Below are 15,739 nucleotides of genomic sequence, written 5' to 3' on the forward strand. Positions count from 1 at the left end.
CTGCTGAGGGTACTGCTCGAATAGCTGGAGAAGCTCATGGTGTCCGAGTTGTCAGACATCTCCTTCTTGTATCTCTTCTCCATCCGCTCATGGTGCTTCTTCTGCAGCTTAACGCAGTCCTTGATCCTCTTCTCCGCATCTCGGAAGGCCTTATCCTTCAGCTTGCTCACCAACTTGGGGTTGAGGCTGCTCTGCTTGGCAGCGATGGAGTCCAGGTAACGCACGCACTCCATGTGCCCCTTCATGGCAGCCATGTCTAGTGGCGTATGGTAGTCATTGTCTAGGCACCAGATGTTGGCCCCAAAAGAGATCAAGAATGAGAGGCAATTCAGATGGCCGTTGGCTGCTGCTAAGTGAAGAGGAGTGTTCCCCCAGATGTCGCATTTGTCTGGATCACCCCTAAAGCAATATTTGGAAGAAACAGTTAGTGCACAGGGGGTCTGGCTGGCCCTACCATGCAGTCACATGGGGGGTCTAAAGAGATGTTTACTGAGCAAGGAGATAGCACATTCATGCAGGAAGATACCACAAACTCTTCTTCCACTCAATATAAGCAGCCCACCCCTTACTACAGCCTCTGCATCACAACCCATAAGACCTCTGGAGAGGCATTGCACACATCAAACTCATGCGCTTAACCCACAAATCCACGGCAATTCCTATTGTCTGCATTCAGCACCCAAAGGCCATGATCCGGCTGCCACAGCAACCCCCCATTGTCTCTTCAAGGTGGACAAGGACTTGAGGTGCAAAACGGGAGCCAGCTCTCAAATGTCCCAGACTTGGTGAGGGGAGGTGATGTTGGTTTCAGCATATTTGTGGGGCCCACAATAAAAGCCATTTGCAAAATTCAGGCACAGATTCACACCTCAAACGTTCCCAGAATCTGATGATATTCAGCCTCTAGGCTTTGATTCAAGCCCCTCTGTATTCATATTATATGAAGCAATCCCCCATACTCTACTCACACCTTTACAGTATATGTTGTCACAGGGTCCCATCATGCTGGAATGGAGACCACACAAAGCAGTCATCTTCAGTCACATCAACTGTTTCACCATCCTTTTCGCCATCCTTTGCCCATGTATATGAACTAATTTGGTGCCTCACCTCTGTACTGGGAGCATCATTCCAGTGAATAAGACCAACTTCCTAGGGAAGTGGTCCTTGCTCCTACCTTGGGTAAATTCAAAAAGAGGTTGGATGAACACCTGTCTGGGATCATGTGATCCCAGCGTGTGCTCCGGCCAGTGGTGGGGGGTCAGACTAGATGATGTATTTAGGTCCCTTCTGACCCCTAACTACTATGAAACTATGAAACTATGACCAAGGTTGTTGGGTCTGAACCTTCATTTCTTTTCACCTTAGCAAGTTTGGTTTTCAATTGCACAGCTCAGAGCAAGTTGGTATTTGCACATCCAAAGAATCCAGTTTCAAAGAAAGTGGAGATTAGGTTTCCACGCTCCTCCAGGCCAGAGACTCAACTAATGTGATTAGCACAACCTGCAGTGATGTCCCAGGAGGCTACTGCTAGTCACCAAGGGACTGGCCAGTTTCGCAGCCTCTCTGAAAGCCAGGATCTGGTCCCGGAGAAAATGCACTTGAGAATAGCCAAGCTCCTAATATCACCCTGTATTTGTGACCAGCTGAAAGGAGAGAGACAGTTACGCCCATCCTGGCACCAACCATGCACTTGTGTATATGAGTCAATGAAATGCACCCAGCATCAGTATCTGACAGCAAGCCTCTTTTGCTCATCACGTGCCCAAAGAAGCAAAGACAGGAAGCAGCACTGCTGTAGGGCAACTCCAACCAGGACAGTAGGGGACTGCAATACTCTGATACCCACTTTCTGAAATGCTTCCTGGCTATGAGTGACTGAAACAGGGCAATGACACTTGTGCAAAGGGGCTAAGACCGCGATCACTGTGAACTTCATGTCTGGGTGCATTTTTTTACCACTGCTGCTGGCTGGGGCTGGGACTGCTGCCAAAGGAGCAGGCAGGCAACCCCCACGCGCCATTCCCAACAGCTTCTCTTTTCATTTCTTAAAGCTACATTGGATCAAGGTCTTGCTCTGTAATCTCCACGCCTGTCTCCTCACTGAAGCCTGGGCTAGTGTTGCCCCTGCTTTTGCAAAAACCCAATCCTAACCCACAAGGCTTTGCAATGTCTTCTCATTCCTACCTCAAAAATCACAGGGTCCAATACTGCAAAGCCTCTGCACCCAGAAACCCCAGGCTTCAAGAAAAAGATCCAGGAAGATCTTGGAGAAAAAAAGAATAGCAAGGAGAGCACAAGACACCAGGCATCTGTCCACCTAATAGTAAAAAGTGAAGGGAGGTCTCATCCGGGCTGCCAGCTTCCTAGGTACTATAGCAGTGCTGAGTTCCAGCAACAGGTAACTCCCCTGCTAGCTCCACCCAGTTCCCTCTACCCTCGTAGTGACATATCCAGGCTGGGAAATTCATGGGGAAGATAAATATTTGATGAATTGCAAGAGAGGAGTAAATTATTTATCGGGTTGGATTAAAGAGCCGGTGAAACCATAACTGCCGGTGCTGGCAGTGGGCTTACAGGTGTGTGAACGGCCGTTTGTTGATGTTTGTCCAGAGTGAACACACGTGTGGCAGAATTGGGCATGTACATCTGTGCATGTGTCAGTTGGAGGGCAGGATGTGATGGACCAGCATGTTACGTAGGACCATGACTTAGCAATGGACCCAGAGCAAAACTCCTGTTCCGAACAAAACTGCTAGTCTTTGGGTGCATTTGATCCTATGTCGCAGGTACACATGCTTTGGACTGTGCGGAGGTATTCGTGAGGCCTTGGTGTTTGGCTCACACAGGTGCTGCTATTTGGGATTATGCATCCATATTCTTTGTGCTATCTCAGTAGGCCACTGCCTGGGAAGGAACAAAACAATACCCAGCCATCTCGGGATTATTGTCAGAAATAACACAGAGCCACCACCCAGGACCCAAAACATTACAAGACCAGACCTCTGGTTATTTTTGGCCCCATAGGTGGTTCCTGGAGGCAGTAATAATACATGGGAAAAATCAGAGGCACAGGTCCTTGTAAAGAGGATGCATTTGGTCAGCAGGTGATGAGAAATTTAAAAAAACAGGAGGGTTCACAGGCAGGTCTTAGTCAGGAGCCACTTCTCAGGGCAAAACCATGCCTCAAGGATATGGCACATGAGATGTTTAATGCCAGTCCACTAAATGGAGACCATGTTCTAATAGCAGGTAATAAGTATTTATATAGTGAAGCACTTTTCTGATTCAGAAAATTTTCAAGTGGCGAGTCAACAAGAATAATGGCTATTAATTGAACCCCCTTCCATGGACATACACAAACACTGAGTCGCCCCATTGTCATCACATCACTGGGACACTCAGCCTCCTTCCCTCCTTCTGTCTGTTACTCTCTGCTTCTCCCATCATCCTGTCTATAATTAGGGCCCCAACACTGACGTGTGTCCTTCATTTGCAGTTCATGAGAACTCCCTTAGAAATCTGTGGACTGGCTTGACTGCTTCAAATTGACTGGGACCTTAGTTGCTAAGCTCTTTGAGGTGCAGAAAGTATCTTTCTAGCCCATAAAATGCCTGTCATAATCCTGGATGTTGCAAAAAGGATAATAATGAGTCCTTTGAATAACCTGGAGAGAGCAAAATGCTCTGCAGTGCAACTGGAGTCAACCTCGGGCTCTTGAAATTGGGATCTAGAATAAGATGTTACATTCCTCTGCATTAAATCCAGGGCTTTGTCCAAATTTGAAGGGAGGCTTGGACCAGGGCTTAACCCCATCTCCAGGCCTTTCTTTTCCCAAAGCTGTAGTGCAGCAGGCGGCTGGGATGTTACTAGTCGCTATTTGTGAACGCCAGTCACTGAGCAGCACCCAGCCGTAGTGCATGCTGTCTCACCACAGAGCACTCCCAGCGCATGGCAGTGAGGTCTAGTCATGGCCGGATTAACACATAGGCCAACTAGGCACATGCCTAGGGCCCTAAGTGAAGAAGGGGCCCTGTTGTGCTTATTTTACATATTACAATTATTGAGTGAAAAAGTAATATAAATATACAGTATTAAGTAGGGGCCCACAAGTTTGTTTGCCATGGGCCCACTAAAGGGTTAATCCAGCCCTGGGTCTAGTGGGCTGAGGAGCAAGGAGCCAGGAAGCCCTGTACTCAAACCCTGACTGCCGCTGGTGGCAAATTGCTGGTGCTATCTCCACAATGGGCTGGAGATAAACTGTGCAAATTAAAACCTTGCAGGGAGCAAATACCTCAGAAAATTATATGGATCCTTTTGCCTCTCTGTTACCCATTCTCATCTAGTCCAGGGTGGGAAGAGCACAGGTTGCTCCAAAGAGCTAGCTGGCAAATTATTTTTATTCCCATACCCAATTTGGAGGAGGGGCAATTTTTTTCCCTCGTTTCTGCTGACAGTTTTTAGGGTTTCAATGTCTAGCAAAACCTAATATTTTGGGGAGGAAGGGGAATCTGTTTCACTGAAAAGCCATTCTGATGGGAGCAAGGTCAAATCTGCAAAAATGCCGAAGTGACTTGGGAGCCCGACACCCACTCGCAAAAGCAGCTTGGGAAAGTAGGCACCAATGACCCATCACAAGTCAAAGGGGCATCATTTCCTTAGTGCCTAGCCCTCTTTTTCAAATAGGACTTAGGCTCCTAACTCACTTTTGAAAATTTGACCCTTTCTGCACCAATTGCCGTCTCCAGGCTGGCCGGTGGCTTAGGTGAAACCAATTAAGAGACCTCATCCCACGTGTTAGCAGGTGGCTGCTACAGCCGCTAGCTGGCTCCCTATACATCAGGCTGAACGAAGAGGCTGAAGGTGAAAAAGGACATTAGGTTGGAACTAGATCTGTCATTTCCAGCAGGATCCCTCCTGAAGTGGGCTAAGCACCCCTGGGCAGGACGGTGAGGGAAGTTTTGTACTGTCGCTGCCCCTGTTCTGCAGAAAACCTGTGGGCGCCTTTCTTGTCAATCCAGAAACGTTGATGAGAATTATGCTATTCCCATATTCCCTGCAAGGCAAAGTGAAGGAGAGAACCTCGGCTATGAGCTAGGGCACCACACCCCTCAGCCAAGCAATGAGGGCTGCTAACTTGGGGTTCATCACGCCAGATCCCTCCCTCCAGCCAGGACTCACCCAAGGAGTCCCACTGAAATAAGGAGCCTTCTTCTCCCCCACCCTCAGGACCACAGCTCTTCAGGGCCAAAATAAGCTTTGCACAGTGTGCGCGACCCTGGTGATCTGTCTGCAGAGCGCAGCCCCTTTGACCAGTAATCTCAAAAGGGCATTATTGGCCCCATTTGACAGTAAGGGAAGTGAAGTGACACAGGCCAAGTTACAGGCAGAGGCGAGAAGAGATCCTGGGACTCCTGTGGTCCCAGCACTATAGGCACAGAAAAGCCCCTCTATAAAGCTCCTCCAAACCGCTTTCCTCCCCGTCAGGCAGAAGTCCTTGTCCCTTCGCCAGTCCCCCTGCCCAGCCCTTTGCTCTCTCAATTAAGATGACGCCGGCCCCGTTCCCGACACAGCCACCCTTCTTCATAAAGGCATCGTTCTCACACAGAAGAACGATTGTCTCTCTGAAGCTGTGGCTCTAAATGCCAATTTGCCTCCCGTTTCCCAGCCGTCATGTTAATTGAGTCCCTTTCCCTCATGAGAACCCATTCAGGAGGAAGAAAAAGGTTTTTTATATAAGCCCTGTCCCCCTCTCCCATCCATCCAACTGCAGCACCGAGGGAGGCACATACCCCTGGTGGTTGTGAAATCTCTGCTCCTCCGACTCCCAGACCCTCCTCGCGGCAATAAAACTGCTTCATTATCCCTTTTCTCTGAGCTGAGCTGATGCCTGTTACTCAGGGCGGCTGTTGATAGCAATGACTAGCACCGTCATTCCCACCGACAGTTTATTCCTCCCCCTCCCCATCTTGGCTTCACAGCTGCAACTTCCCTTGCCTTGCCCACGTTGCACACGTATCTACAGGAGCTCCTCTCTCCACTTCCCATCCTCATGATACCTGACCACCTCACATGCATGAAGTAATCTCTCCCAGCACCCTTGGGAGGTGGGTAAATTTATTCTGCTCAGGTTACAGATGAGAAAAATGAAGTGCAGAGAGGTTAAACGAATTGCCCAAGGCACACAAGCAGTGTGTGGCAGAGCCAGGACCATAGCCCAGGTCTCCTGAATCCCTCTACAATGCCTGAATGTCCTGAAGATATCCTGTAGGACATCCCAGTCCATGAAGAAGATCCTGGGTCCCTAGGAGATGCAGAGATTAAGAACCTGACAAATGATGGGATAGCGGACATGCATATGTCCAAGGCCTATCAATACTATTGAAGCTACTGCATTAGAGCAGCAAGTCCCCACATGACAGTGCTTCAGCTATGGTGTCACAGTACTTGGCTTCACCTGTGTAGACAGAAATGTCTCATAACCCTGTTAAGGAAACCAAATTGCAACCCAGAAAAAAGTTCAGCCCATAGCAGGGTTCCCTTAACATGCATTTTTATGTTTAATGTGGTCTTCTCCCATCCGCAAAGGCAAACCCTAACCAAGTTATAATATGTAACAGGGTGTCCTGACGGATCCATGCCGTGGCACTGACACAGCTCTGCTAGCATTGAACTTGTCCAGCAGCCATACCCAGCCACCTCCTGAACTGCAATAGGAAGAACCAAAAACACCCTATTCCCAATAGCTTCTCTCCTTTAGCCCCTGCCTCTTTTCTCTTTCTCATCTCTCTGTCCCATGCATGCATGCACACACACACACCCCAGGACATTTCATAACAGCTCATCTCCAGCATCTGCTTCACTGGGCACAAAGAGAAGACCATTTACCAGACTTGTCTGTGTGCCAGTACCATCACTCCAGGCTGCTTACCCAGCACTGACAAAGGGTAGCCACTGCCCCTTGATGCCCCAGTCCTGACTAGTCCCCCTAAATTCCCCTCTTCCCATGGGAGGCAAGCGTGACACTGCCCCAAAGTTCAGATTTCTGCTTGCTCTAGGGTCAGACACTAGACACTGCTTTAAAACCAAAGGTCTTGGGACATTTGAACACTGCTTATCATTCTTTTCTCTTTTTTTTTGCTAATTAGGACAAAGGATAACATTTTCAAACGGCCCAGTGAGACTTTGTCATCTGAGTCGCATTTTCAAATGTGACTTAGGCTGGCTGAAAGCGAACATATTCACGGAGGGTTTTGACACTTCAATGCTGTTTCCATTTAAAAGGGTTCGAAGATAACCCATTTAAAAGAAAATATTCACTGCCTTTTTATTGACGTGCTCCCCCAAAGTGGTTATTAAAAACTTTACTTCTTTGACAACAGGATTTCCCTCAAGTTTGTGTTAAAAATGCCAGTGCAAAACATCACACTTTTTGTGCGATTTTGAAGTCTTTCAAAGTCAACAATTTTTTGTGACATTTCTCCAGTTTCTCGGGGGGAGGGGAACCCTATGGGTTCAAAAAAACCAAATCGGCTCTTACTGTGATGTCCTGACGTCCCCTTAAGATAAATGTCTGTAGGTATCCGAACTATTGCAGCTATAGCTTGTCACTTGTTGGGCTCCAGAGTGGTTTCCCTGACCTGAGTAGAGAGGGAAATACTTTTCCCTCAAACTGTACCAGGCCAGCTACCCTGAAGACCTCATCCGGGCTATGAAGCCACCCACCCCAGTGATGACTGTCATAATGGTTGAGCAAAGCAGGTATGGAAGAGGCTGATGCCTGTTACAATAAAAGTAAATAGATTCAGACCCTAATTCAACCCCCATCTGCACAGCTCCTGCTAGTAGACAGGCTATGTATCCTATCCAAGGGTTTACCATGACTCAGAGACGTGTCAAAAGGCTGGAGATGGCTGAGATGCCGAGCCTTAGAACATGGCCACGCATGTGCTGCCTCCGTAAAACACCCCCTCGCTGCCCTTCAAGGAGACCCGGCCATAGGAGATATATTACTAACAAAATATGATGGTGTCAGACAGGTCCATGGGGCCCAAGCTAAAGAGTAAGTTCACGACCAGACTGACCACGTTTTATGAGCCCTCCGTTCCATGTGATCAGTGAACAGCTGGCAAGGCAGAAGATTCATGATATTTAATAGGGTGAAGAAAAGGGAATGACTGACCATGCTGCAAGGTCCCCAGGGGTAACCCCACAGCAATCACTGAGCCCACATGGCCATAAGTGGCACCTGCATATAAATTGTGGGCTCAGAAACTCCCTTCTCTGCCCAAAAGCCCATGCTGCTAACAAGTGCACTCCCTTCTCTGGCATCATCTGTCTCTCTAGCTCTGTGACTTTCTGGCTTGGCTCTGTGTGCTTCCCACTTCCCAGCTTGCGAGCAGCAGCGACATGTGCTAACACAGGCACTCACCACCAGACCCTGGTCATGGACCTCCGGGGCTAGGAGGAAGAGCAACCTTTGGGAGTGGAGCAAGGAGAAATACAGCTCAGCTTTGATATCAGCATTGATATCAGTATGGCACGCAGCCGATTAGGGAGGAAGTAGGGAGCACAGCTGCAGATAGGGCAAGGAAAGGGGTTGGAGGGCACTCAGAGAGGGCGTGGGGTTTAGTTTGTAGCACCTTTGCCAAAAAATGTTGCCCCCCCCACCATACTAACCTAGGTTGTGAGAAGGCCACCTCTGTGGTCTCTATGAACTCTGCTCTGGTTTACCGAAGCATTTGAGTATATGTCATCCATTTCTGACAACTGCCTTGATGAAAACACATCCTACAGCCAGACTGACAAAAGATTTGCTCATGCTATCAGTCACCAAAAGGGCACCGGCTCTTCCCCGTGCTATTTTCCCTGTCAGCAGCAAACATAGATTACACTGTTAATTGGACACCATTCAAGCTGCACAAGAGGGTTTTGTGCTGGGACCTTTGATTCCAATTTGAATTTATAAAAGGGGCCCTTCTCCAGAAATCCCAGCATCTGTCTGACTGGCAGGCTGAAAGTCAGGGCCCTGGGGAGATCTGGCATTAAAATGGCAGCGGGCGATGGAAGTGAGCTGTTGGGGGAACTGTGAGGTGCATCGGCGAATGTGCCTGAGAGGTGGGGAGGCAGAAATGAGATGTCAGGAGATGTTGCTAGTCCGGGCTGAAGATCATGGGCACGGGATCTGGCAGTGGCATAGCAGGAGATGTGTGACGTGCCTTGGCAGATCTGGGTGCAAATCCAAAAACAGGGCAGTAGTGGATGCAGCTGGGAAATAGAGCAACATGAAAATATGTTTTGCTCTTCTCTCCATTAATCACTGGCCTTCTGGAAAAGGCCTTGAAGGTGGAGAGCCGAGGGGAAGTCAAAGGGCATTTAGTCAATTGACTTTAACGGCAGCTGGACCAGGCCTCAAGAGAGCAGCGCTGAAAAGGGAAAGGGAATCGGCTAAGAGTTACAGAACTGATTAGTCACTAGGGAAGAAGCCTGTTGTTCACAAAGCACCTCAGAGAATCAGGCTCTTGAAGCATCTCTTCTTAGGTATTCAAAGTCTCTAATTGTTGCCAAGATCAGTATAGTGTCTGGAGCCCCTTGGACTGCAGCAAAGAGCACATGCTCTTCAAGAATGAAAATGTACCCCTTCAATGATCCTGAACACTGTAGGCAAGGTCCCGTGGAGCAGACACACCCCTGTTACCTCCCACCAGTGTCACCCACCACATACCAACTTTGGCCCGGGAGACGTAGGCACTGACTGCTCAGAGGGAAAATCGTTTGACGTTCATATTCAACACCTTGCATCCAAAGGTCGTAAGCCTGCTACAAAGACGGGCTGGCAAAACTAGATCAAATTTTTCCTCCAGCAGCAGCTCCCACTGAAGTCAGTGCTGAGGGCAAGAATTTGGCCTCGTATCCACCCAGAAAAAAATGGAGGTACGTTCCCAAACCTACTCCACACTTTGCTGCATTCCCCAGACCCTCCATCAAACTGAGCAGCACCTGTCTGAGGACCATTGAGGCCTGGGATATAGCTCAGGACTGTGGTGTATTAGCAAAACTCTGAGCAGTGCCTTGGGGTTAGAGGCATCTCAGGTCTGGGACAGAGGTGCTTTAGGAGACCTGCGTGAGGACTCGCACCTCAAACCATCTAGACCCTGGGAACACCCATTCCCAGGCAGGCTGGAGGCTTGTTAGCAGTGCTCTTGGGGACCACGCATACAATCTGTGCTCAGCACATCTGTCTATGGTTAGTATGAGGCCCTGAACCACTCCTGATCCTTCCTTCCCTAAATGAGCATCCTCCTCTGAAGCAAAAGATACCCCTTCTCTCCCACACCCTTATCACAAAACTGGTCCTTAGCCCAACTAAGACACCCCATTTCCCAGAAAACTCCTGCTTTTCCTTCCTCCAGTTGACCTGGGATTGATCTCCAGAGGAAGCGAAGCCTGAAGGCAAAGGACTGGGCTGGTTAATGGGAACCAGTGATTCTATTGCTTCCTCCTCTGTAGTCATCTCTCCCTCCCCAGCTCCTCCACTCCCCCGCCTCTCCTCCCATGACTGACAAACTCCCCCAAGAAAGGCCTCTTTGTCCTTTACCGCAGCACATTTCAACAGTCCACTCTAACAAGCAATCCTCTTCCCCATCCCCGCAGCTCCCTGCACCCAGGTTTGCAATTGCAGGCCCTTTTACAACAGATGCCCCTTTCAGACTAAGAATAATGAGGAAGAGGTCAGCATTAACCACAAGCAACCATCACTAGGAATACTATGATAAAAGACATCTGCTATGAAAAAGACTTGGATGCCTAAAGTTTCTCCTTGCTCCAACCCAGGCCATGACCTGAGGCAGTAGCTTTTCACTGCTGTGGGTCTGCATTCAAATCCTGCTTAGATCCAGCACCTGCTCAGGGGAGGGTTGGGACGAGGATGCTGTGGTGGGATGCTGGATTCCCAGCAGCTTTGCAAACCAGGTGCCAGGTGCATTGGGGCAGACGGGGAGGCGTGGGATTGCAGCTGTGTTGCAGATTCAGCAGTGCACTGGCTGAGTTAGCAAGTAGCTGAGGACTGGGGTAGCCTAGGAGGGGGTGGAGGTGACCCAAGGGGACTTGTCTAGGTGTTCCTGAGGAACGGTTGATCAGGACACATGGTAAGTGTAGCACCCCACGTGTGAGCCGACACTGCCCCCAACTTCATGCAGGGTTAATTGATGACTTCCCCCTTTCCAGGCACCTACATGTTTCAGGGAGGAGTAAACTTAGAAATCCCACAGACTGGATCAGACAAACCAACTCGCTCCAAAATGGTTAGCATCGAGGGGAGGAAGGAAGAGGCGGGCTCACGCACATGACAAGGGCCATCAGTCTCACGGCACCCACAGCTTTCCTGACCCGGGTGAGGAGCGGGGAGATGGGATTTCACCAGGCTGCAAACTCAACACTGGGAAGAGCACAGGGAAGAGCACAGGGCAGGCAGCAGCACTTACCCTCTGCTTACGATCAGCCGCAGAGCATCCAGATTGCCGTGGTAAGCGGCCCAGAGAGTTGGGGTCATGCCATCCTCGTCGGGCGAGTTGAGGTCCTTCTTGGTGGCCTCCTTTAGAAGGTCCAGGTAGCCGTCCCGGGCGGCTCGGTGGTACTGGTCGTTCATGGTGCCCAGCAGTCCCCTGGCGAGCTCATCAGGGAGGCAGGTGACTGGGGATGGTTTAAAGGATGGGCATGGGCTTGCACAGGAGCTCCAGGGAAGCCGGGTGTGAGGGAGGAGGAGAGAGCTCAGAGCAGCGACACCTGAGAAGTCCTGTGCAGGGAGGGGAGGATCTCCTTGAAATGAAGCAGGAGAAGCTGCTTCCCCTGGGTCCTAAGCATCCTCCTTCCCTGTTCAGGCCTCATCGCACACTCCCCTTGCAGCAGAAGACACAGTTGAGCCCCTGAAGCTCATTGAGAGCTCCACTGAACAGTCCTGGACCACTCCTGGACGGCAGAGACAGGGCAGCGATGGCCCCTCACAGCAACTCCCTTCAGGCTCCTTCAGCAAACCTTGTAGGTGGGGGGAAAAGCTAACTGAACTCAGGCTCATGTCCTCCTCCAATATACCTACCACGGCACCCTGAATGCCAGAGAGCCTGGGGCGGCATATGGGCCAACAGGTCAGCATCGGGGCCCGTGCAATGCTCGAAGACTGGCATTTGCTGCCACTTGCACCCAGGGAAAAGCAAAGAAACTGCACCGACATCATGAGACCCTCCCAATTTCCAGGGGGACAGGAGTTGCAGGGACCAAAGTGTGATGCCTGGGCTAGAATTCAGGCCGTTTATTCATTTTCTAGTGCTTATTTTTCAGATTCATAGATTGTAAGGGAAGGGTAGGGACCTTGCAGATCATCAGGTCCAGCCCCCTGCTCTAGGCAGGAAGACAACTGGGGCCAAGCGACCCCAGCGAGGTGACCATCCAGTCTCCTCTTGAAAATGATTCTGGCCTATTTTTGAGGATGATGATTCTGGCCTGTTTTTTTCGTGGTAAAAATAAGACATAATAGTGGTATGTATGTGTGCACAAAGAGGCCTGCCTGCATGAGCTACACATGCAACCCCAGCCCACCACAGCAGCCTCTTCCCACCAAGCTCAGGGGCAAATATAGAGCACCTATATAGCATCAGAGCCTGCCTGGGCTCCACAGTCCCCTGCCTCTGCCCAGCAGAGCATCCCAAGTGGTTATCTGAGGACTCCTGGGGCCCTATAAGTGATTTGGCCTCAGCTTTCTTGACATAGGTTAAAAACCAGCAGACTGACAAATCCAGCACTGACCTGGGGACTGTCCCATTCCCACATGCTCCTAAGTGCTGGGGCAGTTCCACCTTGAAACGCTACTGCCTGCTGCTTTCCCTTGAAGCTCAGAGATTAATACTTCTCTGGCTCTCACAGTCTTGTGGCACCCTCTGGTGTTCAAAGAAAACCAAGTCCACAACCAGCCTTTCTGCTGTCTGGCCGGGGGGTACCCCAATGCATTGCACTCCACCTTGCCTCCCATTCCCGGAGCGCATAAGGGAGACATGCAGTATAAAGTGCAAGAAAATTCCTGTTGCTCTCTCAGGCTTCATGGGATCCCTGAGCACCTGGGCTATGGGAGTTGGAAAAGGGTTCGTTTAAAGGCACCAGTAGCCAAATCCCCACCAAAGTCAACAGGACTGTGCTTGGTGTGGATCAGTGGCATTTGGGGCCAGGGGACAAGACACACAGACAAGAAGGCAGGGAGTGGGGGAGAGATGGAAGAAAAGAGAAAAGCAAAAAGAGGGAATGGGAAAGGGCTGAGATGAAAGACAAAGTAATACTGAGGAAGGGAAAAGGAGGGATGGAGAGAGGGAGAAAGGGACTTAAAAGAGGATACAGAGACGGGAAGGACAGAGCAAGAGAGATGCTGAAGCTAAGGGGGCAAGGATAATATGAGTTAGGCTAGGAACAGATGTTGCATTTGTCCCTGGATAAGTTGTACCTGTGTTTGTCCCAGAACAAAAATATCCTGGTTTTGGATATACATACATCACCCTTCTAATCGAGGGTTAGTGGCTGAATGTAGCACTGCTTTGCTGCCATTGATTAATCAGGCAATCTTGTGATAACTGTACAGACATACTGGGATAAACTGTTACGGCCTCCTAGCCAGGACATGTTTTTAGGGTTTATCCCAGGACAGTAAACATGACCATCTGTACAATTGGACTTTGTCCCAGGATAAAATAGTTTCTCCCAGGATAAATGTGACATCTGTTGACACCCTAGATGGCATTAAGCAATGGCTCTTGGCCCACCCCATCTTCAAAGGATTTTGTAAACAGAAGCTTTTACCTGTCCTACCACAGGTACAATTTGCTGTACCCAAGATAGCTGGCTTAAAGCAAGCTTGGTTCTGTTCACACAGGCTGAGGTCACACCAATGGATCTCAATGAAGACAACTACTCCCCAAGTCCCCTAGGCAGCATACAGGTCTTCTAGAGATGAGGCCAAATTCAGACGTAGAAACTACTTACATCAACAGAATTGTATCCACTTATGTCATTGTCCAGATTTGGCCCTAAGAGGGTAAGTGATTTGATAATGAGCTGTTTGTTTTGACGATCCTCTTGGATGAAAGGCCGCCCTGTAATGCAAGCTCCCTATTACTTAAGTATTAATTCTATAATTATTACTATCCTCCTCATTATGATTATAAAGGTGATGCCAGAGTTGAAGTTCCTGCTACTCAGTGAAGAAAATTCTAACTCTTCCATTTCTGTCTATTGAGGGAGCTGGGAAGCAATGCACTAACAGACACAAATACAGAGGGGATGAAAAAATTAGCTGAGGGTACTGCAAAAAGCAGGGCAAAAGGGGACAAAACAGCCCCCGTCCCAGCCAACATAGGGCAGCAAAGGGGAAACAGTCATGGTTAAGCTGAGTCTTCCTATCCTTAGCATAAAGTCAGGCTGTTTCTGGTACTCCCACTAGCTTGTGTACTGCTATCTTGGGTGTCTATATACCACACTGCAGTGCAAACGTACTGCAGAGAAAAGGGGCATTTGTTGGTAACGGAGGGAATGAAGATCCACAGACTATAGCTCAGTCTCTATCCAAACCCCAATAAATTGTTGCAGGAAAGAAAACAGAGGAGATAGGAACATAGGTCTGGGAGGACCCTCTTCAGCCCCTATTAGCCTTATTTGAGTCAAAGAAAGCTGCAAGGGAGACATGAAATTTCAGTGATACCTGGAGGGGAGGTCATTCTTACCTGGTAGCTGTCTGTTGTAAGAGATTGCTCACCAACACATTGCGTACTTCTCTTTATTTGTTAAGGACCAGCTTTGTTCTTAGGCTGAGCAGCTGCGAGCCCAATATTTGGCTACAGAAGTGAAATGCAATGGCTCTATGACTTGGAAATGCGCGAGAGTTCCTATAGGGAAGCTTTCAGGGGTGTAGGGAAGCTTATCATTTGATGAAAGACAGCAACGGAAAATGAAGCGATGGCAAAGAGGAAGGTGTCATTCCAGCCCAGCAGGGCTGAGGCTGCATTTGAACAGAGCCGTGGTTTTCAACCTGTGGTCCACAGACCCCTGGGGGTCCGCAGACTATGTCTAAGGGCCTGTAAAGATGACTATGGTCAATCAAAAGTATGTGAGTACCCACACTTACAATTCAAAGGGGTCCACACCGCCATTCCAATTTTTTTTAAGGGTCTGCAAATGAAAAAAGATTGAAAACCACTGGGACAGAGGGTTGCCTGGAGCCACATGACCAAGTGAGTGAGGACAGCTTGTTCTCCTCGGTCCTGTGACTATGCTGCCCTAATCACTAGTAGAGCAGGGAGAAGCTAGGCAGGGCCCAAGACCAAAAGGATATAAGGATGGGTTCTTTTCTTTCTCTCACAAATGTGTCCAGATGGGTCAGGCTTCACCTGGATGAGTGGAGCAATATGGGCTGGAACACAACAGCTGGTGAGGGTCCAGCCCATGAGCAGCAGCCGAGATCAAATGAAGTATCCCTTTAGCATCTAATATGTCGTAATAGCTGGGTAGAAACAACTACCATCCTTTCCAGGGGGATGAACTTGAGCTAACAGACCTTTTCCTCCTGTAACCCATGACCTAGTGGGGTGGCCAAAGTCATGCCCAGCCATGTTCACACCTCTCCTCATATAACTCTTATCTCCCCATCTCTCTCTTTCTTCCCTAAAATCAGCCATTGCACAAAATGGAGCATGTGACCTTTACT

At 49.2% G+C, this 15,739-nt stretch overlaps 1 protein-coding gene across 1 annotated transcript in view; it reads right to left on the minus strand.

Annotated features, from left to right (window-relative positions):
• USH1G (USH1 protein network component sans) overlaps positions 1-11,779 on the minus strand; it is a 12,647-nt gene extending 868 nt beyond the window's left edge. The window contains exons 1-2 of the mRNA XM_025197511.1: positions 11,484-11,779; positions 1-399 (exon numbers count right to left, since the gene is read on the minus strand). The exon at positions 1-399 is cut by the window's left edge and continues 868 nt beyond it. Of these exons, the coding sequence (XP_025053296.1) occupies positions 1-399; positions 11,484-11,647 (563 nt within the window). The 5' untranslated portion in view covers positions 11,648-11,779. The remainder of the gene's footprint in view (positions 400-11,483) is intronic.
• Positions 11,780-15,739: the final 3,960 nt, after the last annotated feature.

This window comes from Alligator sinensis, unplaced genomic scaffold (genome assembly GCF_000455745.1).
Source record: "Alligator sinensis unplaced genomic scaffold, ASM45574v1 scaffold400_1, whole genome shotgun sequence".
Lineage (NCBI taxonomy): Eukaryota > Metazoa > Chordata > Crocodylia > Alligatoridae > Alligator > Alligator sinensis.